The sequence below is a fragment of the Pungitius pungitius genome, chromosome 12, assembly GCF_949316345.1.
Source record: "Pungitius pungitius chromosome 12, fPunPun2.1, whole genome shotgun sequence".
In the NCBI taxonomy this organism is placed as follows: domain Eukaryota; kingdom Metazoa; phylum Chordata; class Actinopteri; order Perciformes; family Gasterosteidae; genus Pungitius; species Pungitius pungitius.
In genome coordinates, this window is record NC_084911.1 from 18,694,141 (window position 1) to 18,721,972 (window position 27,832).

Sequence of the window (27,832 nt, forward strand, 5' to 3'; positions counted from 1 at the left end):
CAACACTGTAGATCCATGAAGGATTGTTCACACACTTCACCTTAAACCGTCAGATGGAAATGGAGTCGGCCAATATTTAGTCAAATGTAGCTGTGCTAACTGTTAACGAATGGAGGCTCTGTAGTGGGCAAATGTAAATAATACCATGATGTGTTCATATCATCTAAAATGTACTGTTGGTGAAAAACTTTTCACAGCAAACATAAAAGGATATGTGAAAGAAACCTACGAGCTGTTTACCTCTAAACCATGAACATAGAATAAAATAGTGTATTCCTTATAGCCCCCCAAAGAACTCCACTGCTAAATGTAAAATAAATTTGGCTTCTCGAGCCCCTGGTTTTAATGTTGTTCCCTGAATCATTTCAGGTCCACATCATCGTCTGGTTAGATACAGCAGATAACTACATCCATGGCAAAGAAACACTGCATTCCATTCATCTTTAAAATACCGTTTTGAATTCTGTTTTTATTGCTTATTCCTTCATTAGCAGTTATTTATTTTATTTATGATGGCCAACGCACAATCAAGATGATGTTGTGCTTTTGTGTGGACACACATACATACAGTGAAAAGTTGGCCTACCTATTTCCGGATATTTACCGAAAATGTTGATTTTAATATTTAATGCCTGATTTGAATGTCTTCCAGGCTCTCCTTACCAGACGACAGGTAATTTTCAAATGTAATCAACAAAATAAATGGGTGATAAATAACGGTGTGTAATTTAGCCTGTGATTGCATTCTTCTGGAATTCGTAAACTTTGAGGCCAACTTGTTTGCCTAAAATATGAAGTCATAACATTCCTTTTGAATCTCTAAGTCGCACTTTAGAGTGGTGGATACGGTGGAGGCTGCAGGTCAACAAGTTCTGCGTGCATGACCTAGAAAGTATGGTGAATACAGTGGGGTGGGGGCTGCAGTGGGCCCGAAGCTAAATCAGGACCAGGCCACTCCCTGTGCCGGCTCTATTTACTCCGGCAGCCGCTTTGGACCAGTTTGAATGTATGTGAACAACTGCGTGGAGCATTCAGTGTGCCCCCCCCCCCCTCCCCGTCCTCTATTACCCTTTGAGCTAACACTGGTTTTTACTACTTTTTCTTCACTACATTGCGCTGTATTTATCCTCACATGTTTTAGCAAACAGCGCTCCCTCTTCCTGTAGATGTTCGCCAAGCCACCAGCTAGTTATGTAAGAGCTGTTTTTAATCTCTGCTCCTTCATATTCTTGTTTCTCTTTGAGTGGCTGTATGCCCTGGTTTACTTTTCCAAGAATGCAGTCCATTTATTTTGTTTATGTCACGCCAATCTCTAGGAGATCCGGTAATGACGACATCCAGCGCACAGGTGAACCAGAAACACACGCCGCGTGTGTGGACACGTTTTGTGACGTCCGACAGCCTGCACTTCTCAGCAGGTGTGCAGGCCTGACCTGAACTCAACCCCCACCCCCCCTAACCTCCCCGGCACCCGCAGGTCTCCTGGAAGCCGCCCCAAAATACTTGTTGGGAGTTGGTAGTGCGTCGTCTTGGACACAAAGCAGGTCTCTGCTGTCTTGCTCACCGTACTTACTCGTCCCTCATCCTCCACTGACTGTCCATCACCCCCACCCCCCCCCCCACCCAAGGCTGGGACAGGGGTTCCAGGTAACAGTAGAGCCCTGTCTGGTTTCTGCTCTGTTTGCCAAGAGACGAATAAGAGTGACACAAATGGAGCCACAGCCTTCCATCAATCCAGCCCTCCCACGTGCTGCCCCCCCTCTGGGTCTCCTTCTCTCCCCCCTCCCTCCTTGCGCCCACTGGCCTAGTTTCTCCCTGACCTGTTTACGCAAGCTCCGGCACAGCAGAAGCCGCTCAAGTCGATCAGGAAAAAACCAGGGACGCAGCAAAACGGCGTCACCTTGGTGCTGCTAGAAGGAAGTTCATGTTTACCAAGAAACTCCAATCTTATGGGTGTTTTGTAAGGGTGTGCGTGTGTGTGTGTGTGCGTGAACATTGTGAAGGGCATTGATGCGTCAGCCTCAAAAAGGTGCTTTGTTTGCAAGCTCCGATCAAGTTAGTGCACCGGGATACATTCCCCCCACACCCCCCACCCCTCGTACTGCTCCTCCCTTTGCTCTTAATCTCGTTATGCATGACCCCGTTTTTGGTCCGATGGATCAAAAGATCATCGGTGTGTGCATACTTGATAATCAATGTTTTTTTAGGGGCCAGTTGTGCAATAAATCCAGTACAAAGTATCAAGAGGGTGAGATATTAGATTATTGAATAGTGATTTAAGGTGTCTAACTATTGACATGCGTGCTGTTTAGCTGTATAATATGGTAATGTAGGGCCTGTAAGTTTTGACTTAATACCAAATAATATCTGAGATGAAGCCTGGCAAATATATTGTTATTTTGTCCATGCACATTCATATACATGAGACCAGATGGTGACTTGATATTGATTTTGAATGTTAAGATGGCCATATGTTGTCTTTTTCTGATTTTTTTTTTTTGTCTGATTGACATTGCTGATGAATATTTTTATTTTGTAGAAAAGTCACCCCTGTAATATTGGTATGGAGGTCTTTGGGCAAACCTTGAGAGTGATGTTTGACTTCCTCCATATAGCCCTAGTCTGTTTATATAGTGAAACATGGCCAAGTTGGTGCTGCTGGGCCAGTGTCTCACTGCTCAGTGGGATCACGTTCGACCCTTTTATCCAATTTACATTCCGTGTCAGTGTGTACCTCATTTTCTGTTACTGCCATGCGCTGAGTAGAAGTAGGCCAGTGTTACATCAGACTTGCTCGCCAAGGGAGTCTGCTGGCGAAAGTGTGTCATTGCGAAGCTCCTCTTGTTGCAGATTAGTCCTTAATGCCAAAAAACAACAAAACTAGTTTCCCATGGGGAACAGTAAGATCTACATGAGCGCTATCTCTACACAATGGAAACGGGTTTTTCCTCTGAGGTTGAGGTACGCTTACAGGAAAGGGGTTATATAATCTTTCTAATTGTCCTCAAGGATTATAAAACTGAAGATTACAGCCAAGGACGACTATAAAGCATTATAGCCCCAATTTATTCTGTCTGGTTACCAACGGTGATTCATTCTCTTATGTCAGTAACGTGTTACCTAACTGGCAGTTCCTGCCTGATGACAAGTCGATGCGATGGCGAGTCGGGTCCTAAGCGGTGCCCACAGACTGTGATCTCAGCGTTTGACAGTCGCTGTTTTTTAGACCGATGGCTGCTCAACGTTGGTTTGCAAGCTGTGAAAGCCGGTTGATCGTAGCGTTGTGAGGATGCGCGTTGGATCCCATCCGGTGTCGTTGTGTTAAACCATGCTGACAGGCCATTTTCATGATATGTTGATAGCGTCAACATTCTTTTATTTACCGGCCTTGAAATGCTGCCATCTTGGACAATGAACATTAGTGTCTTTACATACATATTCATGTCAAAAGAAAGCTATGGTAATGACCAACCACCACCCATCTCTAAAGACCACACTATCTTCACTCATTTTTTCTTCTCTCCTCGTAGTTTTGCAAAACCACAAAAGGTACTGATTAATACACACTGAAAAAAAGGTGGTTGGGGAAGGGGAATGAGGCAATTACATGTCATCACAGTCAATTGGAAAACATACAGTGTAGAGAAAACAGAACAACACCTTGACAAAAAGAACCTGATATAAAACCATGAAATAAACATTACAGTGTCTTTCAAGAGGGAGGGGGACACTTTAAATTTATACACAATCATCAAAAAGCCAAATGGTACATATCATTTTGCTAAAATAGGATTCTGTGCAGGCAGCAGAACTATCGAATGCCACCTGAAATGATTAATGGAGGCACGAGGGAGGCCTTTTTCTTCACAAATTGAAGGTCTGGCACAAATTGGAGGAATTGGATCATTTCGGTTTTGCATTAGCTTTAGTTTCACAATAACTCCTCCATCTGGGAGACTCATCTCGATGTGCTACTGCACTGTACTGTCTGTACATGTTCTCCGTCTATGTTCCTGTGGGCTTTTTGACAGAGACGGTCGTGTCGGAAAGAGGAAATAAATACATTGGGCCAGGGAATGGAAACGACAACAACAACAACAACAACAAGATATGGGTGATAAAGCTAAAATAAAGTAGAGGCTTGCAGCCTGCAGCTGGTGGGTTCCACCACATTTGTAAAGGCTGGTTAAAGGTTAAGCAGTCCAAACGTTTTACCGAAGCGTCGTCCGTTTGAATGCCGTTGCAGCTCCAAACCGGACCGCCATTTTCGTGTAAACAAGGCATTAACGAATGAGTAATGCAAGGCTGAACAATCAAGAAAGCTTTTTACGCTTATTAACAATTCTAATGAGCCCCGTAGCAAACGTGGAGGTACGTCAATTGTGATTCATAATAGGATGGTCACGTTTTTTAACCACTGTTAATGTTTTTGTTGAATTTGTATTCAAATTTATCTGTAAAATATATATTTATAATAGATACATATATTCATATATCACAGTAATATACAAACCAAGTGCTTCAAAAAAATAAAGGTGACTGCAACATTTAGTGAATTAATGGAGATGGCAGGGGAGCGTGGGTTGGTAGAGGTAGGGTCTGGGAAGAGGTATGGAACTCAATGTTTGTAGTGTCAGTGTCTCTTTGGTCGAGGGAATGTCCCCAATGTACATTTGCATTAGATTAAGGCAGATAGCCACACATGTGTATGCTTTGTTTACAGTCAGATGTGTACCAATTTTGGAGTACTGATAAAGCTCAGAACATTTCCTCGTCCTGCATTCGTGTTTGTGATCAAAACGTTGATATGCTCTGCGGATTTTGTTAAACGACAAAAGTAGAAAATCCGTTCCATTCCTCCTCTCATCGCATAAAAAAGTGCTTCTGTAAGTATGTGGAGGATGTAAGAAATGACTAAATCTGTACAATATATACAAATATGATACAGCCCCACATAATGTCCATCTTTTTTGGGGATGCCGGGCATAAGGACGTAGAGAGGTCCCAAGGGCTCGGGGAGGGGGGGGTTTCATTATAGGGCAAAGGCATGTTCAGGGTATTTAGAGGAGACTCAGTCTTTTTCCGTGACAATTTCTCAAAAGTCACTGCAGCCTAATCTCGCCTCTTGTTCCGTCGGCCCCCTGTCTCCTTTCTCCCGCTCTCTGTCCTGCCCCCTTCCGCCGAGGCCGCCTGCCTGAAGCCTCGGACCTGGCTCTCTTGCAGTATGTTCTGCTGCGACATGAGGGACAAGTAGGGGTGCTGGGGCAGGGGGGGCGGCGTGGCAGACAGAGGGGTTATCGGGGATTCTTGGCCCTCGCAGTTGCCCCCGGTGCTCATGGCTCTGTGTTTGAGTCGCAATTTGTGGGGCAACGCCGTGCCCTTTACCTCCACCTGGGGATCCCGACACTGGGCCTGGGAGGGGGGGGGCAGAGGCGAGGCCGGACAGTGGTGGCTAGTGAGAAGTTGGCCGTGGTAGCCGACCGTGTCTGAGAAAGAGGAGGCCGGGAATTCTTCATCGTCCGTGGACGCGTCTTTGTCAGAGCTGCGAGGATCTCCTTCGCTGGATGATGTGTCCTTGGGGTGCGACGGGCCTCTGTAGTAAGCCCCATCCCCGCGTCCGCCCTCGTAGGTGAGCACCGGTGGCTCTTCATCTTGGCCACTGAGATATGAGTGATGGGGCTGCTGATGAGAGTGATACAGGTAGGGGTGGTTGACCTCCTCCACCTGTTTGTGGAGGACCTCTGCAGCCAAATCTCTCTCTTGCTGTTGTTGCTGCTGCTGGGGGGGTTGGCAAACCCCATGCCCCTTTCTCTCTCTGGCCTCGTCTCGGATGTATGGGAGCTCATACGTAGGGGAGTGTAACGTCTTCATCTCCAGCTGCTTGGTGACCTCAGCCAGTGTCTCCGTGGAGCTCTCTGTCATGAACTGGGGCAGCCAACTGGGCTGGCTGTCGGCACTCTGCTTCTGGGCTGCTGGCACATCAACGTCCTGGTGCCTCATCAGGGCGTCCACAGGATAGGATGCGCTGCTGGAGCCGTACAGAATGACGCTCCTCTGGGCAGCAGGTTGGTGGGGGGGAGGCTGGCTGGCGGTGTTGATAGCGGTCACAGGCTCCTGATGGTGTTGTTCCTGTTGTTGTTGGTGCTGCTGGTGTTGGCTGTGATATGCGGCCTCCAGCTCCTGAGAATGCTGCTGGATCTGGTGGTGAATGGGCTCGGAGACCTGACCACTGTGGATGTTGAACATGATCTGGGCGGTGGTGTTGCCATTGGCAATGTCCATCTCCAGCCTATCGCCTTCCTGTTTGATCTCAAATGGAAGCGGCTCGGGGCTGTCCCTGGAGGATCCGTCAGACATGTCTGATAGGGAGCCGTGCGGGGAATACTTCACCATCTGCCTGTGGCCCTCGCCACGTCCGGACTGCTCCGTTTCTGAGGAGTCAGAGTTCATCATCACCTGGGAACCGCTGGAGTAACCGCTTGAGTAGTACTGGGCCGAGCAGGAGGACGAGCCCCCGTTTTCCGCGTTGATGCTCCCGCTCATTTGCTGACTCTTCTCGATGTACGAGGCGGTGCTGATGAGGCCGAAGCGCAGCTTCAGCTGCAGCAGCTCCGTCTTGAGCCTCACATTCTCGTCATTCAGGGCCATGACGCGGTTCTCCAGGACCATGTCGTTGAGACGGCGTTTCTCCCTGGAACGCTTGGCGGCCTCGTTGTTCTTGCGCCGTTTCTCCCAATAGCAGGCGTCTTTCTTCTCGTCCGAAATGAACTCGCGCTTCCGCCTGCAGCTCATGCCCGGTTTGGGCTTAGCGAGGCGGCCCATGCGACTCGGACTCCCTTCGGCAGAAGGAAGAGACTCCTCATAACTGCTGAAGGTCTCGCCGCAGTTGCTGTTCTCTGAGCTTTTGTTTAACGTTTTCAGGGCTGAGGATAGATTTTCCATTTTTGTCTCTTAGCAGCCAGTTTTTTCAGGAAGGAACCTGGTCACAGGTCAAAAAGAGGATGGCGCTCACAAAGTTCCTGCTTATTGCAGTTTCAGTGTAAAGGTGAAAGGTGAATCAAGTGTCCAAAGTGGCCAAAAAGAGAGCAAAGCTTGAATTCGGCATCAGTCGCCCTCATTTATTCTTTTGTGGTTCAGTGTTTAGTAACTCAGATCAGACTTTTTTCCCTCTAGCTCTGCCGCTGATGGTTTGTCAGAGCTGAGCCGGCGGAGAGGTGTCCTGGATCCCCACGTAAACAGCAGGAAGTAGGTCAGCCTGTCTCAGGCTCTTGGGGAACCTTGTTCTCGCGGTCTGTCTCTCTTCAGTTAACTGCAGGATGAAAGGCTGCAGAGAAAAAAAATAAAAATGGAAAGATACATGTTACTCCATGTGGACTTCTGGTGAACTGTTATGCATTTTCATAGCGGACCTAAAATGATTAAATCCACCTTTTCTTCTAGGCTACAGATATCAGACATATTTCTCCATCTCAACAGCTTTTGTTTGCCGTTTTGGCATGTCAGGCTTTAACCTTGCCGGTGTTGCCCTTGGCAACCAATGAACGGCCGTTAGACCTCTCTGTCTGACCTTTTGGCCCCCCGCTATTGATCTGCTCTGTCTGCGGCCCATGACCCTTGACATTTACCCCGGGGTGTACATGTTGACTTTTGTAAGGGCGTTGAGTTTGTTGGATGATACCGTTGATCTTTCAGCAACCTGAAAAGAACTGGGCTCACATTTTTTCTTTTTAAAAAGAGGCAGCAAAACAAATCCCAAAGAGGCGAGTCCACACGTGAAGCTAATGGTAATGTAACACTGCAGATATTGCATCAGTCCGACACCCGCGGAGACCACAGAACTCCACTGTTTGAGGATTAGCTCTCTTTGTTTGCCTGAGGACTATTTGGACTCAGAGGGTGAGTCACACGCCACCAGGGTTCTCTGGATACATCTCGGAATACATTTCACACACAAAAAGAAAACCACTTCCATAGGGGACTGTTTTTCTCACCGACACACCCCATCCACAAACATTACTCAAGCACCCACCTCCCTCCACCACCCAATGCGTTTGTCCTCAGAGGAATGTGGCAGGATTCCTCGTCACAACAACTCCCAATGCCAAATCAATGATGCGGAGTGAGCAGATAAGGCGGACAAAGGCAGCGAGTCGCCGCAGGTCAAGGACGAGGAGAGGTTCGGAGGCACTGGGGGCAGCTAGGAGGTGCTAGGTTGGGCACTGACAAATATAGGTCAAGGACCCCCTGGAAAAGAGGAGGCACATGGCAGGAATAAAAAAGCCCATTAACATTTTCGGATAGGTGTTCGTCCAGACAGAACCAGAACCATGTTGGGATCATCTGGTCATTACGCACATTACTAAAATGGAATGAAAGGATATTTTTTAAATGCTGAATGGAAAATCCAGACAAAAACATCTCAAACATGCACAAGTGCCATTACAGCATCTGAATCTGTAATCCTGTAATCTGGCACAGTGTTTGCGCTGGCTGTACTCTGCTTTTCCCATTACGTAACTGCAGGTGTATCCTGGCAATGAATGAATAGGGAAGTACGGCCGGATTCCTGGAATGAAAACTTTGATGCAGACAATTTGGATTATTTGCTTTTGATTTTTCCTCATCGTGTCCTGCTGATCCAGAAACTGGGGGCTGTCTGCTCTCTGTAAAGACAAGTCGGCGCTGCCGCCACTGCTGCATGGCTCGCCGGGAACATGGGGGTCACCAGAGGTGAGACCAGGGAGAGATAACGAAAAAAAGAAGACCAAAAAGGAGAAGGCGATAGAAGAACAAAGAGGTGCTGAGAACTCAAGAATTGTCTAAAAGACTGGGAAATTGGAGCATGCGACGCCGAGACAAAGACAGAGAATCAATGAAGGAGAGTGAAAACAAAGAGAAGGTTGGAGAAAAGATTCTATTACAGTTGGATAAGGGTGAAGGGGGGCCGACAATGTTGGTATTGCATCAATAGAAGGGATGACAAAAAAAGGGTGAAGAAAGGGCAGCCATAAATCTCGACTCTTTCTTCCAGTCGAACCGGTGGCGAGGAAAACAACGTTCAAAAAGGAGACCTGACAGACGAGACCAGGCACTTTCGCAAAATGTGGCACATGAATGAACTCTGGGGTTTAATCAAGTCATGGAGCGTGTCTCCGTTCCTGCGCTGCAACCCCTCCTCCCCGCCTGCCGAATTCCACCATGTGAATGAGTGGCGGCGGCCTCTGAGCCGCTCCATTTCTCCCTGTCCGACGCCCGGAGCTAGACTGCTGCTGGGGGGGGGAGCCCTTCAAAACACACAGTGCCACTCCTCAAGAGCTCTGTGTTCTGTGACCTAGATGTAGTCTTTCCGATCCATCATGTGGTCGCCACACGTTGTGGCTCGCTCTTCTGTGGCACTTGTGGAATGATAGTGCAGTTTAAAAATAAGACTCGCTGGCATAACCCAGAAAAACTGCAGGGCACTACAAGAGTTTGAATGTGGCGGTGAGCACTGGAAACGTTGGACTGAGTTCACCCCCCCCCCCCCTCTCCTGTTCTTAAAATAAAACAAATAGGGATGCTTCCCCTCTCCTGGGAGGAATACAATCTATGGCATGTGCTGGAAGCTTTAGGGGGGGTCTATGGGTGGGAGTCTTATTTTTTTTCCCCCAAAAAAACGCGTGGGGGGGGGGGGGGGAAATCAGGCAAGTCCTATCTGGCCTGGATCCTTGATCCCTATCAGTCCCTCCAAGAATGTGGAGAATGAAGACATGAATAAAAGTGTTGCACCAGTCACCTCTGCGCCATGCCCCAGAAACCACAGCACAGGGACACCTGGTCGCCATGTGCCAAGAAGCCCCATGGAAGTCAAGAGGGCCACCGAGCGCTCTGCACTGCGTTTTACTTGGTAGAAAAACAGTTGCAAACGTTCGGTGACGCAATAGGCTGTAAGATATTTTTTAAAAGCGTGTGCTCGGTTCCGTTTATTGAGCAAGTTTAGATGAGCGTTTCTCTTTCTGCGTGATTGCCGTTGTTGTTTATTTTATTTGTTATGGCGGGGAAAGGATTTATTTAGGAAGGGTTTGTGTGCCCCCCCCAACACACACACAGGAATAAGGTGACCTACATTCATAGTTGGCAGAGAGACCCTGTCAGCCGGATCGGATAGAGTCCGCTGCGGAGCGAGGCGCACGGCTCGGATGCACAGCAGGCTGGGTGCGTGATTGTCTTTCCCTGCGGATTACATCATTTGCCCACCCACCCCCCACACCTTTGATCCGTTTAAATTATTCAAATCGTGTGTTATGCAACCCGGCACGGACCTCCTCGGCGAACCCGGCGCAGGGCGCAGGGACGGTTGCGGCACACGCGAGGACACAATGCGTCTCCCGTGCCCACGTGCTGTGCAGAAGCCACAAAGCCCGCGGGGTGGGGATTAATTGTGTGCTCTATTTCAAAGCCACATGTAAAATAAATCAATTTGCGAGTTTAAAAAGTATTAAATGTTCCATGTGTCTCAATGTCTTAAATTAGCACGGCGTCCACGTCACTGAGACAATGCAGGACCGCAAGCACGTTGAGGTTAAAATAGGCGTGCGGGTTATAGACCACTGTGCATGGTTTAATTCCGCCGATTAAAAAAAACAACACCAACGCATCAAATATTCATAACAAATTGTGAGAAATATGTTGCCTCCCGCGTGCGTTCTTTGTTGCTCAGTCTGACAGATCGCATTCACGCATATTCAAACGGATCCTCAGCCATTTGAGGCGATGCACGAATCCATCTGCGGTGCGATTTCACTCTCCCCAAAAAATAAATACAATTGGAGCTAGTTTTTTTTTTTTCGGGACGCGGTTAAAATAAAACCCAACGTAAAGTATGTGTCACCTGAGCACACTAAAAGAGCACATATCTGACCCACATTTGATCCAGATGTTGCGATCCACACCTCACCTGGCAACGGCGTGCTGCATCCTTTTATTTTCCCTCTATTTCGTGGCCCTTTTCAAGTCCGAGCCGATGCCGTTAAGGAAAAGACAAATACACGTAAAAAGGAAATCTCTACGCGAGTATCCAACACGAATGTTTTCGGTGCGCTCTGGATCATGCGACTTGTCCTTCAGATTGCAGATAGCAAACTAAGAGGTTAACCCGGAGAGCTGCACAGCCGCGTTAACCTTTACAAAGAGCTGCTACACGTGACGCAGAGCTGCGCGTCCTCACTACCTGCAGGGGAGTTTATTCCCTTTTTGACCCCCCTCAGATGTCCGCGTGAACTACTAACCTAAAATATGATGCTTATCAAAAACATCTGCCATTTAAAAGTGATCCTAAACGTTGCTGACGCGGAAAAGGCATTGTAAAATATATATATATATAGGCTATATATATATAAATCTATATAGATGCGCGGATGTGTTGACCCTGCCTCATTACCACTGTGGTTTCAAATAACATTCACATCCGCCTCCGCGCGTTTACACCAAACACACCGCACCTTGTTTTTTTGTGAAGGAATCCCGGAACTATTAGCAATCCATACCCGCGACCCCCACCCTCCTCCTCCCATGCACAGCCTTAAGAGTACGCGTGTGTGTGAGGGGGGGGTGCAACCTCGCCTGGACATTGACAAAATGCACGAAGGCAAACACTCGTGGTGCGAAACTTCGCCGAGGAATTTCTTGCCAGCAAAAAGCAAATGTTCACAAATAAATAGCACCGCAACTCCGACTCACCCTTTCGTTCTTTCTTTAGTCTTCGAAGAATGCACAGAGGAAACCGATGTCCCGTTCAAACAATCCGCTCTCTGTGCGCAGTCCGTCCGGCTGTCTGATCGGCGCAGGTACGCGAGAGTGGGAACGCTGTGGCGCTTGTTTGCAGTGCGCTCCTCATGTCGTGTTAGCTCCAATTCGTCTCCCTCTCTCTCTCTCTCTCTCCCCCTGTCTCTCTCTCTCTCTCTCTCCTCCTCCCTCTCCTGCTCCCTCCGAGTCTCTGAATGTATGTTAGTAGGTCAGTTGTTGCATAACGGGACGCTTTGAGTGCCTAGTCACGTTTTTGTTTCTCTCTCTCTGTTCCCTCCCTTTCGCCTTCAAATCCTGGGGAGCGCAGGGGGGACCTGGGGAGGGAGGGACTTGGCTGAACGCCAAACTCAGCCACGAACTCCTATGATACCCACAAGACGGTTTCTAGCCATTACAACCCCCCCCCCTCCCCACAACAGAAAAGTAGTGGAAAAGCGTCCACACACACACAGTGAGCAGGAATATAAAAATAACTCGGGCTCTTTGTTTTGGGAACAGCAGTATTTTTGTCTTTTGTGCCGATAGCAGACTTTGTCTCACGAGACCTTCTGTGTAACAGATCTTTTCACATTTTTTCCCTCTTGACGATGTGAGCATCAGTCGGGCTTTTAAGAAAGCACACGGCACACGCACAAGTGTTGCTTTAAGGGCCTCCGCGTGTCCCCTATTGTCCTCCGGCTTAAGAACTGGACCGTGTTTCCGAGATCCCAAAGATGCTCTATGGGGTTGAGATCTGGTGACTGTGGGGGCCATTTTAGTGCAGTGAACTCATTTCTTTGTGACATGGTGCATTATCCTGCTGGAAGTAGCCATCAGAGGACGGTACATGGTGGCCATAAAGGGATGGACATGGTCAGAAACAATGCTCAGGTAGGCCGTGGCATTTAAACGATGCCCAATTGGCACTAAGGGGCCTAAAGTGTGCCAAGAAAACATCCCCCACACCATTAAACCAGCAGCAGCCTGCACAGTGGTAACAAGGCATGATGGATCCATGTTCTCGTTCTGTTTACTCTACCATCTGAATGTCTCAACAGAAATCCAGACTCATCAGACCAGGCAACATTTTTCCAGTCTTCAACTATCCAGTTTTGGTGAGCTCTTGCAAATTGTAGCCTCTTGTTCCTATGTGTAGTGGAGATGAGTGGTACCCGGCGGGGTCTTCTGCTGTTGTAGCCCATCCGCCTCAAGGTTTTGCGTGTTGTGGCTTCACAAATGCTTTGCTGCTCACCTCGGTTGTAACGAGTGGTTATTTCAGTCAAAGTTGCTCTTCTATCAGCTTGAATCAGTCGGCCCATTCTCCTCTGACCTCTAGCATCAACGAGGCATTTTTGCCCACAGCTCTGCCGCGTACTGGATGTTTTTCCCTTTTCACACCATTCTTTGTAAACCCTAGAAATGGTTGTGCGTGAAAATCCCACTAACTGAGCAGATGGTGAAATACTCAGACCGTTCCGTCTGGCACCAGCAACCAGGCCACGCTAAATCACCTTTCTTTCCCATTGTGACATTCAGTTTGGAGTCTTGACCAGGACCACACCCCTAAATGCGTTGAAGCAGCTGCCATGTGATTTGTTGATAAGATTATTGCATTAATGAGTAATTGAACAGGTGTTCCTAATAATCCTTTAGGTGAGTGTATATATATATCTCAGAGTAAAGGAAAGCGCTTAAATGAAGGGGATATTTGTATTCATAAAGGCAATATTATGTTTAAAAGAAAACAATCAGCAGTAACTATAAAGATCTCAGTAATTCTACGACTCCTAACTGTCCTCCAGGAGGAAACGGCACACACTGCTGTCATTGTGAGGACATTTCTGGGGTTTGATGGCCACATTGAGCCGAGTAAGCTGCTCTCCAGCCACAGCGCGGGGGTGTTATGTAACCGGGAGCGCCTTTTGATTCATGCCGAACACAGACAGGAATGCGTGTGGCGTTGGCAGGAAGGGAGCACGGAAGAGGCTCAGGGCGGGCGGGGTCATGTCACTCCGACTGAATCACTTTATATTTGGGTTATTGGAGGGCAGTCGAAAAGTTGTCTGCCCATCACGCCGCTGCCACGACCTGCGTCCGAGAGCCCGTTTGTACCAAGAGCCGTGCGCCTAGTGACCGGCTGGATTCCCAGGATGACTTCTGCCGCCGACGTGTTTATGATCTTCTTCCACATCGAAGGCCCGCCTTTGCTTTTAATGGGCTTGAAAGTCGTGTAAACCTTAACCTTACAACAGTCTTTTAAATTGCAGCGATTAGTCTATGTAATTGGATTGTTTTGTGCCCTTGGAGGAAGTTATGGACCTTTCCCCTTTTTGGTAATGGGGCCATTATCTGTTCTTTGTTCGAGCGCAACCGTCTCAATTAAGTGGCTTTCCTTATATGTTATTTATTTATTTATTTCTTTGATGAGGGCACTCAAAGCCTACAAATGAGTCCAGATTTGATCATTTTGATCGCGTCCCCTTCACACCTGCCCCCCCGTCACGCCGCATCTCCACTGGGGCAAACTCCGAATGGCGCGGCTGCGGCTCGAGTAGCGCGCACGCGTCACGGCTCCTTTGTGTCCTTCCCCGGAGGAGGCGAGCGGCTCCTTCTTACTGCGCCGATCGTCTCCTTCAGGGCTTCAGGGCCCGTGAACTTGCGCCCCCTCCCCCTATGAACACTAAACACACACCCTCCACACCCACGGATGTACACACGTTCACGCTGAATCTGCATCACTCCCTCTCTGTTTTTGCACCCCATCCTTATCCCCACCCTAGCCTAAGCCCCCCCCCTCCCCGCCCCCCACCCTTGAAGGTATGTCTGCAAGCGTTGCCATGACAACTGTCGCACTGCCTGCCTAGCAACAGGCTTTATCCTTTCGCTATATAAAAAATATAAAAGGGGCGGGGGGTAGTGGGGTTGCGTGTTATTTATTTATTTATGTGGGTGAGGGCGGGCAGCATGTTGCAGTAGGTTCATTAAATCTCTCTCTAGTACCCTGTCCCTGCTTGCATCTATTCCTCTGGAGTCCATCCATACTTTTTTGAAACGTTTCTTCTGTTTTTATTTGTGGCCAAAATAAGTGTTTGAATCCTGACATTTTCGAGGGGCTTAAAACGGCCCGTCTGCCAATCATATCCATCCATTCACCAAGAGCTCTTTGTGCAAAGGAATTGATGCAAATGACGAAGATGCACGCATGAGTAGAGGAGGGTTTTACACATGACCACAGTGACACGAAGTAGTGACGTCTGTTATTTGGTCTAAATTCAGTTGACCTCTTTACTTGGAACATCAGCTTCTGCCCAGTTCTCTGCCTGCGCACACCCGGTCATCCTCATCATCATCATCACCATCACCATGCCGACTGACTCGCTCACCTGCAGGAGGAGTACAGATGGCAGTGATTACTATCTTAACTCTTATTAATTCATTTTGTTACTCAGTTTCGGTTTCGGGGTTTTTAATTCAACACAAACATAAAATGAATTGTTAAAATAATCAACAGATTTGTACTCTTATCCTAACTAGGAGCAAAACAAGCTTGTAATATGTCAATATTTTCCTCATTGCCTCTTATTGAGGCCAATAAGTCTGAGTTTGAAAAAAACAACAAAGAATCGTATTTTTGTCTTGATAAAAAATGACAACGGGTGCCACAGCCCCGAACGCAATACAAGGGTTGAGAAAGCTGGTAAGACACAACCCATGGGCTCCTTTAGTGATGCGGTTCGTATTGTCTTTGCTGCCCTCTGCTGTAGCTTGGTTTATTAGTTGAATCAGTATTTTAACTTCCCCACAAGGCCAGTGGTTAGTGGAGTTTTGGCATCGATCCACTGCTTTTTATGTGAGAGCTTGGCCCGTCTAACTCCTGCTACCTCATTCCTCATCGACTCACGTCTGCTCCAGATGTTGTGATTAAAGGTCAAGGCCTCTGATGGGGAAGCTATGAGTAACTGCTGCCAGAACCACTCTGTCTCTCTCTGTCTCCGTCTCTCTGTCTCCGTCCTTCCCGTCCTGTCTGTGCAGGGACATTGGGAGAAAGAAACCTGCCAAATGCTCAGCTCCTTGCCTGTCTCCGTCCGAGCATGTCGGCCACACCGTCTATTGTCCTCTCTCATTGTTGCCCTTTTGGGAAATGTGCTGAATCAGACAGTATTTGCAACAAAGGACGTGGCATAACTGCGTTGCATTGTTCTGTTGGTGCTATAACAATGGACTCGGAAGATTTCCTAAACTGTATTCCTTTTTAAACATCCCAAAAAGGCAGTACCATCAGACCCACACTCTTTCAAAGCCAGAAGCTTCCAACATTGGCCCTCTGCCAACCCAGGTGACGTCATCATTATGACATCACGGTTGTTGGGTCAAACCGTTGAGTCTGCTCCAGAGCTGCGAATTCTTGAGATTCTTCCAAGTCATGTGCTGTGTGTTGCCTCCCCCCCCCCAAAGTAATAATCAACTCACCATGTAATGTATTTTTTTAATTCTTAATATGAAAATGTATACAGAAAGACTGCAAACATTAGCATCGCAATGACGTGATGTAAACAGCGTTGTGGTCACAGTGTGTGGGAGATAGAGAACTATCACACGCTACTTCGGAGAACACGCCCTGTTAAACAGCTGGGTTATGGCATGAGACATTTATTACAATATAGCACAACATTCGAAATAAAAAAAGACGAGACATTGTTAAATGTTCTTTTAAACGCGTAATCAGTCCGGGGGGGGGGGCGCCCTCAGTTGACCTTGGCCATGAGCTGCTCTGTGAAAAGCCTCTTCAGCTGCGCCACCTCCTCGCTCAGAGAGTTGAGCTGCGACTTGAGGTGAGTGTTCTCGTGCTTGTACTGGACCGCGCTCGGCTGGAGTCCGGCGGCCGAGGCCTTGCACTGGGGAGGGGACGGTCTCCCCCTCTGGACTTCCTCGCCCTCCAGCTGCTCGAGCCAGGAGCCGGCGCAGTGCCCTGATGCCGGTTCGCTGCCACTCGGGCCTTTGGGGTCCTCCCTTTGGGGGCTCCGCCGGTCCCCCGCGGCATCGAACGCCTCCCCGCAGCCGGGGGTCTTGAAACGGAGCTTATGGGGGAGGTTCTTAATGAACTCGCCCTGGTCCCACCTGGCTGAGGCGGCTCCCGATCTGTGTTGGACGATAACGGGGGAGTAGTGCAGGTCGGCGCCCAGCTCCTCCGCTCGGTGCGGGGAGAATTTCCCGTGATCGCTCAGCCGGTCCTCAAAGAAGATCGGGCTGCCCACGCTGGACCCGTCCGGCGTGGAGAACCCGGAGTCCTCTGACATGTTCGCGGCATCCCTGGAGCTCCGGCCTGCCTGGCCGTTGCCGTGGGGGGCCGAGGAGCTGGGGAGGCCTCCCTCGCCCCTGTGCAGATAATAGTGGGGGGTCAGGGTTGGGGGGGCGGGAGCTGCGGCGACGGGCAGCATGGGGGCGCTGGAGGAGTCCTTGACCAGCCCGAAGCGGAACTTGAGGGCCAGCAGCTCGGCCCTCAGGCGAGCGTTCTCCTCCAGCAGAGCCACCACGCGGCCCTCCAGCACCATGTCGTTCACTCGCCGCTTCTCCCGCGAGCGCTTTGCGGCCTCGTTGTTCTTCCTCCTCTTGTCCCAGTAGCCCTCGTCCTTCTTGTCCACGGGGATGAACTCTCGCTTACGGCGGACGCTGGAGGAGGGGCTCTCTTTGCGCTTGACGGCCGCTCCGCGGACCAGCAGGGAGCGCGCCAACATGCTGCTGGAGGTCAGGATGGACACTGCTTCGTCTGTGAAGGACAGAGTCCCTCCTCTTCTTCCTCCTCCCGCTCCACCGGGACTCACGGGCGACTCAAGAGTGTGGAGCACGGCTGCATCCTGCGGGTCCATCTCCTGCTGGGACTCTTCTTCAAACATCACGCCTGTTGATGCAGCGAAAACCACTGAGCGGGACTCTCTGGGGACGCAGCAACGGGGCCACCTAGTGGGCAAAGGGAAAGCGGGGTTTATAGGTTACGCAAGCGCTATTACAACACAGGATTATGTAACACCATTACATCTCTCCAGTAGAACGGGAGCGACTTGTACCATCACCCCGCCGGCCTCGTTACATGTTCAATACGGCAGTGCACGCGCTGTAAACAGTTTAAACACTACAGGAAGTCCATCTTGATTACTACGTGACACGAGCCTATGAGAAGGAATAACCTACATATGGGACCATCTGTTCCTCATTGCGCAGCCGGGGCACCGGGTCTCAAACCCGCGATCCGGTTTCCGGTCGGACTGCTTCGTGCTGACCCACATGTCTGACCGACACATTTCTCTTTACTTAATATAAAATAACCAGACCCCGCTCGTCTGTTCACAAACGGCACGTTATGCATCTACTTTAAATATAGATATGTTATAATAATAAGTATTATTATAGCACCATATACAGTAGCGCGAGTGAATACAACGCCGAAACTAATTTCCACGTCACCCTTATTAGAGAAAACCTAATCAAGAGTTTTAACTGGACGTGCGATTAGAATGACCCGTGTTTTCTGTTTTTCGCGTAGTAGTTTAATTCAGCCAAATGATACACGTATACAATAACAATATAATAACAATAAGGCTAATCAAACGCGTATTTGAGGTAATAACCGTACCTGTAGAAGGATCAAGAGTCCGCAGACAACGTCTCTCCGTCGGGTCGCAGGAAGAAGCGCCTTCCTTCCTTTCTTCCTTCCTTTCTTCCTCTCTCTCTCTCCGGGGTTTAAGCCACTGCGGGTCCACTGGGCGCTGTTACCTCACGTTACGCTCACCTGCTCTCTGCTCCACTTGGAATACCGCAGCTCTTTATTTGTAACGTCGAGTTCAGCCCAGGACGGTCCCTATCCTCGCGTGAACCAGCGGGGCCCTTTTTGAGTGCGCGCGATCACTGGGACCGCCTCCATCCGTGCGGCCCCCCCCCCCCCCCACTCTTCCCCTCCCAACCCAGACACGCACACCGCACTCCCTCCGTTCCCCAGTTCAGGCATCATCATCATCATCATGATCTGACCCTCCCCCCATCTCTGCGACAGGATAATCCACTTATTAAAATTAGGTAATGCTGCACGTGTCCTTCTCTTTCAGGCATTTTCTTAGAGTCAGGCGTCGAGGATAAGTACATAACTCCATATATGCATGCAGTGTACAGAGGCTTGTGTTTCTGTGCCACTTCAACAGCTATGAAACACATGTGTGATACCCTTCTTCAGTAAGTTGAATAGTTATTATTTTGTCCCAGAAGTCAGTCACTTCACCTTTTAAAAAAAAACAACCCTTTTTCTAAACTCCCCAACAGGTTTTCTTTGTTATCGGAGTTTCATAACAGGGAGTTACATCTGACCTCCAAACATAAGTTGCATCCCAATGTGGGGTATCAATTTGTCTTTGCCTTGTTATTATTAATTAATTGTGCATTTTCTTGGATTGGAAAAAAAGCATCTAAAGCATTTCCCTATTTGGTTTCGGATGTGTTAATGTAACTTACGTATTTTGTTTGCCAGATGTGCAACACGCTTTTTATAAAATTTACATAATTAGATTATGGAGCTCAGATCAGAGCAGTCGTGTCTGTACAAACAACGAGAAAAGAAAAGCCAAAAAACAGATGTTGAATTAGATTTGGATTTATTATGTTTGGAAAGCGATTGGGCCTAAAGGCAGAGCATTGAACACAGATCTCTGGTATCGGTTGGCTTAATGAGTGATTCTATCACAAGGAAACTACAGGACCAGTGAAATAGTGTGTTTTCAAGGCAACATCCGGTAAAACCAGAAAGTTGCTGTCTGAAACACTGCAAAATCATGTCATGTGATAATAACGATGCACAAATCAACTTTGGGTGACAAAGGTTAGAACAGTATCATCATTTGAACTGCCCAATATGTCATGAGGGGGTGATCCTCTGTAGGGCACTTGGCTTATATATCTTTGGTGTGTTGGGGTATCGGACAACACGCGTATGACACCAGCATGAGGTCTCACCTGACCCCATGTTTTTGGAGGGATCAGGACACAGCGAACCGCAGGCATTGCGTCACATGACAAGCGTAAACCTCCTGAGCAAACAGCGCCGGGGGCCCCTTACCTCTTGGCCCCCTTTGACTCTCTGATAGGGGAATGGGAGCAAGCTGGGTTGCTGCTCCGAACCAGTGGAGCCACGCAAGGTCGTTTGCCATTCCATGGCGGACGGTCGGCGCAGTTCGCCGGTTAGCTTTGCTCAGCATGGCGCCAAGAGCGTAGGCAGGGGGGTTAGGGGGGGAGGGGGGGGGAGGCAGCTGGCATGGCCCCCGTGCAAAGGGGATCAAATCCGCTAAGTTCCATTCAGTTGGGAAAGCGTGTGACAGAGATTAGATCCTCTGTTTACTGACGGCGCGGAACATTCTTCTCATCACAACGAGCACGGAAGCTGCTTAAGCGACATGCGATGCCGTGTCACTCAGGCGATGTTAACATCTCGGCCCAATGAAAAAAAAAAACACGGCTCGCACGAAGAGAGGAACCCGAGCGGGGGGGCCCGGGGTTGTATTTAATGGGCCGATACAATCAGGAGGCATAAATGAGGGTTTGGGAGCGTTTGCTTCGTAAGCCGCCACCCGGGGGGGTCAGACTGTTCCGTTTGTGATCTTAACACAAACGCGTTCTGTCACGTCTATCGTTCGGACCCCAATACCTTCATGAATGCATTTTTAAACTGATCCCACAGAATCATGAATAAAGATTTGTGCAACCGGACGTGAGCAACGCCCCCCATTGATTGGTGAACAGTTAAGCCTTTGAAATATCTTTACGTGACACGTCCGCTCGAGAAAACGGTTTTGACTTCAAAGAAAAGCAAAGCACTTCCAAGGCAACCACAACCCTTCTCTCCAAGACGAAGCAGAACAAAGGGTTCAGTTCAAGTTGATCCTACAGTTGCTGGATTTTATTTTTTCTGTAACATCTGTAGTGGGTCGGTGTAAACACCTCACGAGGGCATTAACCAATGAAAACATCAGCACTGTGCTGCAGCTGACCTAGTGAGAAAACCACATAAGGAGTGAAGGGGCGCGCATAGCGAGTTCAACAAGTTTTGGCCAAATTCTCGGCATTCTAGCAAAGCCTCTTATGAAATGGAATCACCTTGTAGCTTTGACCAGAAGATCCTTCCATGACCAGCACCGCCTCGAGGAGGCGAGGATGTGACTTTTTCTTTTTCACATTTTATCTCGCACTAATAGTTATAAAGCGCAAAACTAGGAAGATGCAGCATATTTATTCCCATATTCTAAAAGCTTTAGGCCCAGTCTTTTAGCGCAATGTAGCGTGTAGCGTCCAGGATTTAAAACAAAATGTTATTTGGTCTGACAAAACAAGATACGTTAAACGTTTAAACCTATTTTCTTGTATTTCCACTAAAGATTTAAGTAGTTTCACTAAACTGAACTAACCCTCATTAACATTCTCAGAGATTAAATACCAAGCAGCTCTTTCCAGGAAATTTCTAGATGATTACTAATAGGCCGTGTTGTACGATACGCGGTAATACTTCTCTGGATTGGGGTCATCTGTGTTAGCAGCAGTAATGTCAATGTATTTGAACACTTCTTGTAACAGAAGACGTTGTACAAAGGCCAAGTTTCCCAGAGGAGGTTCTCTGAACCGAGCCGGCATCAGACGGCACCATCCTCCTTTTCATCCCGGCTCTCCTCATAATTCATCGGCCCTGGGAGCTGCATCACTGGTGGGTAGCAGGACGGATATAAATACCCGCGGCCGTGAGTCTTGCCAAGTGGGTGTCGGAGACGAGACTCACAGCGAAGCTGTTTACACCACCGAGAGCCAGCCTGGCGGGGGGGGGGGGAAGTCATGCCAGGAATGAAAAGCATGTTACATAAAGTGACTGGGGACGGGCCTAGAACACACCGCAAACTAGACCACAGGGGAGGTCCGGTGAGGGGGGGGGTCGGGGGGGTGGATGGTCATTCCGCTGACACACTTTAGTTGTTACGGGAAGAAGGTCACAGTAGGTGCCCCCCATTTGTCGCTTTAAAATTATTTATGAAACTCTTCTTCTTTTTCCATATTTGGCCCTGGAAAAGAATCATGAATGAAGGCCTTGCAGCTGCTGTAATGTTACCAAACAGGAGAGCTGAGAGGGGGGGGGGGAGCTGTCAGTAATGTTGGATTAAAAGTTTACCAATGCAGCTCTTGTTGGGAACGCGCCGTGTTTGTCACATGACATCAAGTTCTACTTACCTTCCCACTTTAACCTTGGCTTTGCTCCTTCTCTTGCACACACATTTTGTACTATTTACACGCTGCTCTCGCAGCATATGTTATGTCACTCCCTAACCCGCCTGCAACTGGCAAAGTACCCACAACACCCCCCTTTTCTTTCTACTAATGCCTTCATGCCCAGATTTAGACGAGAAGGCTAGCTGTAACAAGCAACAGATTAACATAGCATGAAGAGAACCAAAAAGTGACCTTTACAAATGCATGTTGTCAGATTGTGTTACTTTGGGGCAAAAGCTCAGCAAACGGGCTGCTGTATCCTGGTCATTGTTCGCACATTAGTGGCGTCCCCATTCTCTTTTACAACTCTTCTCCTTTGTCAAACTTTACTCCAATAACGTGTAGCATCCACGCAAAATTGAGCTGTATTGCACATTTTTCTTCTTGGCTGGTGACTAAGAAAAATGCAGATAAAAAGCGAGAAATGCTCATGTTGTGAATCACCGCCCCCCCTGAGACATGCGTGCAGAAAGCCATTTATGTAACAGCTTGTCTATACTGCAGACGAACAGAAGCTTCCATCCCACAGAGTGATGTATTGCGGTATCTATAAATAGGCCATGACTCACTTGGTTTGTCTTGGAGGGGGTGGGGGTCCGTTGGGGGTCTGTTTCGTAACCGGCGGAGCGGGCACTCGCCCAACAAACCTCAGTCTGTTCCACCAGCCAGGTGATGTTACCACATGCAGGTAACCTCCACAACACAGCCCCTGCTCTCTAATCAGACAACCAAAGCCCCCCCCCTCCGACACACATCAGAGGAAATGCACCGAGGAGCCAAGAGCCTCAGACCCGCCGCTCTCCTCACGCTTCTATTCTGGGGCTCTGAACTACGTCACACTGTTTCCAAAGCAACCGCTCTGGATGGTTCTGGGGCGGGGGCCTGGCTTATGAAACGCTCCCGATACAAATGACGTACATCGTAGGGGTGCGTGTGTGAATGGATTCATCAAAACAAGGAAAGTATGCGCACAACCGAAAAGTATTTTAATACACCTTGTGATCAAGCCACTGTGAAGTTTTCGCCTACTCTGATCCGTCACAGTGACTGACACCGTCACAGCGTCGGATCCAGACTCCGTGTGACGTAATGATTCTGTTGACCCAGAATTCACAGCAGCCGGCGCTCGCTCCAGCTGTCTGCGCTCCCTATGTGAGCCATTTACACTCCGTGCAGACCCAAACATAAAATGCATTTTTATTTTGGATATGTGTTTGGTCAAAAGAAGAGTGTACAAATTGGCCAAAGAGAAATAGAAAATTCCCCAAAATATGGGTCTGTATAAAAATGCGGGCGGTGTTGTTGACTGAATCAAAGACCTTTTCAGAGTCATCAAGACTTTCTTCGGGAAGGTCCCTTGACAGACGAAACAACACAATATCTGTGTCTGATTATATAGAAGTCTGTAAGAAAATGACTCTACTTCATCGCTCGATTATTGGCTTAATCTCTAGTTTCAAGCCTTCTATAATACAGCAGAATGTTCAATTAGTAACTCATGGTCTGTCTAAGTCAAATAAACCATGCAAAGCAGGATATGCTTTTAGGGCGTGGACACCTTGTGATTGGTGGGTTTCTACAATGGAGTTGGCTGTGTCTGTGTTTTCTTCTGATAATCTTTTCTCAGTGTGATTTCAGTTTCTAAGAATGAAAATACCATACGAATTGATTGTTGGACTTGACCAGTTCCTTCTGGTTGCAAAATGACAACATGGCAGCAGCCAAAATGCCGCTACCCGATGACGGAAGCCGATGGCACTTCTTACATGGAGTTTTTGATGCTTTGATCATATGCTTTGATGCTTCAAAGATTGAGGAGGAGATTTGGCTCTCCCCGACAGTTTGTTTGTCCACATTACCACAAGAAAACTCCTTTCAACTGCACGATGGCACCCGCGTAACTCACTGAAACACATTCCCTCCAGTCGTCCCTGCATTAAACCCGATGGCGCCCCCTGTCCGTCTCGCTCAGGCGCCGATTCCCATCGCCGTCATAATGAGCCGCGGCTCCAACCGGAGAGCCGGGCGCGAGGAGCTGCTTCGCTGTCGTAACGCGTTCCGTTTGATGTCAGGAGGGCAGGCGGCTCTGGTGAAGGCGTGCAGAGGAGGGGGGGCACGGTTATGTAAAAGGCGCCGTGTGGTTGTGTAATCTGTTCGTAAGCGGAGGGTGAGGCGGATATAGATGGCCCAGTTTCCGCCTGGCTCGTTCCGGGCACTCAGGTTCACCCGGGACGGAGCGCTGGCAGAGGGTCAGTAATCTGTCTCTACACTGTCTGAAAGCCTTGTCTGTTGCAAGTACCCCCCCCCCCCCCTTTAATCCACACATTACATTCAAGATTGTCATGCAACGGATCTGGATTTGTGGTTTCAGGCGCCTGTTTGAAGCCCAGACACACCGTTGTGTTGCGCAACATCTAACCCCGTCTGAGCCAACCACATAAGTAAATCACATCAGGAGGAACAGCAACTTTTTGACCTCAGGTTTGTGATTCGTATCAAATGAATTAGTGCTGTCAGCCGATCCAATGGGAGGGGATATGTTACCTGAATGAGACCAAGCAGACAAACCTCTGAGTTAACTTTGTTTTATACTGACAATTACCAGTTACTAAGTATGAATGATGGCAATAAAGGAGAATAAGCCCTCTGTAGTCAAAAACCTGGAAAAAAGGAAAGCCCAGAAGCCCAATAAACATAAAAAAAGCCAAGGAGGACTTGCAGAGCAGATCTCGTGATCCATATCTGATTACTGATTGAACATGACAAATCAGAGAGCTGCACTCTTTACCCAGCCCTCAGTTGGTGGCCCTTCTTCGGAGGTTCCTGCGGCGATAAAATATCGATTACCGTTGTTGCAGTGTCTTAACTCACAACCTTTTTGATCAGGCCAGACTAAGATAAAGCTGTTGTACACGTATGAGATAACAGTTAAAAGAATAAACTCACATAATCACCCTTTGGCAACGCTGCCTCTATAGCCCAAGGTGACAAAAGTAATGTTACAACATTGTGAAAGTGTGTTTCTGCTGTATCCTGCAGATGAACTCTGCTACTAACGAATACAGCAGTTTGAGTTTCGCAATGTTGCATAATGTTCCAAAGTAATTGGTTGGTTCACAGTTTGAGGAACACTAAAGGGAAGAAAATGGAGAGTGTGTGGACATTTTAACAGCGGATATGATCAACAGGTAATGCCTTCCAAACAGATGTTTAAGCAGCAGACAATCTTCGGTAGTAGTGCACTGTCCGAACTTGATGACGTGGTGTTAGCTTCTATCGCCGTTAGCTCTAAAATCAAGCAAATGTCCAGCTTGCAAAAATCCATCATTTTTTCATTTTGTACAGAAAAATAAGGGACGCTTACTGCCGATGGGGTGGCGGCGGATGACCAGGGCCGACGGGGGTGGTCAGTCACTGTACCAAGAGACCCGCCCTCCTGTGACTCTGATTGGTTTGTTTCAGGTTCAAGGCCAATCAAACCAACGATTTCAGCGATAATCACCCAATCAGGGGCGAATAGGACGAGTCTTCATAGAATTCGGGTGGGAATATTTGCATTGGAGGCTGGATTGAAGAAAGTGAAAATACGGGACAAAACTCAACCCGTATTTATTCAAAGCGGGACGCACTATTTCGTGCTCAAATACGGGACCGTTCCGTATTTTAAGGGACAAGTGGCATCCCTAGCTGATTGCCAAACTATACAAAATCTTTGTTCTCAAAGGGCAGTTTGGAAAGTTTTCTGAAACAATGTAACAGGTTTATTCTGCCTGGGGGCCGGATCCTTCTTTCTGCATGTTGTTCCCAAAAGTCTTGTCCCTACTTCAGCTGCTATACCTCGCTGCTGGGGTCCTCATAAAAGAAGAAGCATAAAATGAATATGCGCGGCGAGCTGAGCGTTTAATAACTGTAGCATCGGCGGCTCTAATGCTCCAAAACCAACGGCTGTCAGGTTTTCCTGAGACCCCACTTTTTGCCCAGAGGAGCTCACCGTGGCCCCATTTTCAAATCCTCGCGGAGCGTGTGTTTGGCAGGATTGACGAGCAGTTTCAGTGCAGCTGGAGAGGGATTGTGTACCTGGTTATTAACCGGATCATTAAACATTCATAGACTTCTCCGATTAAAGCGGCATGAAGCCTTATTTATGCTCTTGATAGACTGGGCCGAGGTTAAAACTTTCCAAACTGTCACGATCTGGCTCAAACGCCAATGTGACAGTGTGAGACGCACAGCGTAAGGCAAAAAGAAGTCTGTGGCATTTCACCCCAAAACACGGAACAACCAGCAACAGTTACAGGTGACAAGAGGCTGTTGCCTAGCTGGCCAAATCTCAGGTATAGTGGTTGCAGATCTGATTCCCATCACAGCACAGAATCACTGCCGCTCTCATGGGCAGGCTTTCCTTTTTTGGGTCCGTCTTGATCTTTCCTTTTTACGTAATGCGGGCCGCGTCCTTAATCCCAGCGGAGTTCCACGCGCTGGATTGAGAAGATTTTCTGGAAATTTACAGTCATTCCTTTAAATCCTAAAATAGGCTCATAGGCCGCTCTGCAGAGTCCCACTGTGCCGAATGGCGCTTTGAACAGTCAAATGAGCTTAACCCGAAGTGAACCGCACCCTAATGCCCAAAGCTGTTAGCCCGAGGAGGAGGAAGAGGAGGAGGAAGAGGAGGAGTGTGGGGAAAAAAAACCTCTAATTGTTACACAAATAACAAAGTTGAATGTTTCTCTTCACATCTTTAAAAGGGATCATTTCTCCTGTACATATTTATATACTTTAATGGTCAGAAGCCTAATATATATTTGTTTTCATTTTCTCATAAAAAAAACAAATTCGTTTGGCAGAAAAAAAATGTCGCATTTCTGAAAAATATGACCCAGTCGGTTTCGTTTTTTTGTGTCACATGGCCGATGCCTCGCTCCCCCTTTTGGACAGCGGTGTCAGGTTTAGTAATTTCTCCTATACTTGCATCTGATTAACATCATCAAGTGTTGAACGCAACAATTCAAATCACATGTTTAGATATTTTCAATCCTAACTTCTGTGCAACTAGGTGACGTTTGGCTAAACACACATTTCCAAAGCCATGCAGGAAATTGCCAATCCACCCAAGTTCCCCAATGTGTTTCAGGAGAAAACATAGTTTTGAAAGTAAGAGATGAGAACATATGAAGAAACAGAAAATAGAAAAGCACCTGTTTGGAGACAAAGAGGAATTGAAGCCCCTCGACAAACATTCATCATCTTCTAATGCACAATTCTTTGTTATTGTCCACCGTTGTAATGTGGAATCATCGAATTAGACAATTGAGTTTTCATTGTGCAAGAAGAAAGCGATGGGGGGGGGGGCTGTAAATGGAAGGGTTTGTTGAGGACAATGGCTGCACTAAGCAGGGCCATCTGAGGTCTGTGTCCTTACCTCATGCTCTCATTACACTGTTTATTCATTTCTCCTCAGTTATTCAGGAAGCATATATATGTATAGATACATATGTACACGTGTGTATAGATGTATAATGTATTCCTTTTTGCATTCAGTTGTAATTACTGTGTAATTGGGTATAATTACATACCTTTAGTCAATATTTTTAAGAAATTTCTTATTTTGCTGTGACTATCACTGTTATCTTTAAATTAACTGTTTCAAACTTTTTCCATTCCCATTTGTTTGGACCCAACGGTGCTTTCGCTGCCACATCCATCCTCGTTTCTCCTCAGTAAATGACGGGTTCAATGAGTCACCCTCTCATCTGTCAGATGCCCGCTGGTGCAGGGCCAA

General features: G+C 47.9%; 2 protein-coding genes across 3 annotated transcripts; both read right to left on the bottom strand.

Moving 5' to 3' along the window:
- Nucleotides 1-3,342: 3,342 nt before the first annotated feature.
- On the bottom strand, nucleotides 3,343-12,052 carry LOC119220765 (myb-like protein AA). Of its 2 annotated transcripts, none has more exons than XM_037476999.2 (2): nucleotides 11,719-12,052; nucleotides 3,343-7,324 (listed from the first exon to the last, which is right to left on the bottom strand). In XM_037476999.2, exon 2 carries the CDS (start codon nucleotides 6,940-6,942, stop codon nucleotides 5,113-5,115), a length of 1,830 nt encoding a protein of 609 aa, XP_037332896.2. In that variant the 5' UTR covers nucleotides 6,943-7,324; nucleotides 11,719-12,052; the 3' UTR covers nucleotides 3,343-5,112. The 2 variants fall into 2 exon arrangements, with proteins under 2 accessions (XP_037332896.2, XP_037332897.2); XM_037477000.2 differs by lacking the exon at nucleotides 11,719-12,052 and adding an exon at nucleotides 10,937-11,310.
- Nucleotides 12,053-16,235: 4,183 nt separating this feature from the next.
- On the bottom strand, nucleotides 16,236-18,686 carry nfil3-6 (nuclear factor, interleukin 3 regulated, member 6). Its single transcript, XM_037477459.2, has 2 exons — nucleotides 18,395-18,686; nucleotides 16,236-17,721 (listed from the first exon to the last, which is right to left on the bottom strand). The coding sequence occupies exon 2, from the start codon at nucleotides 17,655-17,657 to the stop codon at nucleotides 16,509-16,511; it is 1,149 nt and encodes a 382-aa protein (XP_037333356.2). The 5' UTR covers nucleotides 17,658-17,721; nucleotides 18,395-18,686; the 3' UTR covers nucleotides 16,236-16,508.
- Nucleotides 18,687-27,832: the final 9,146 nt, after the last annotated feature.

What these genes read in the sequence shown, in the direction of transcription:
- LOC119220765 (XM_037476999.2), bottom strand. Translation starts at nt 6,942, where the DNA reads ATGGAAAATCTATCCTCAGCCCTGAAAACGTTAAACAAAAGCTCAGAG.
- nfil3-6 (XM_037477459.2), bottom strand. Translation starts at nt 17,657, where the DNA reads ATGTTTGAAGAAGAGTCCCAGCAGGAGATGGACCCGCAGGATGCAGCC.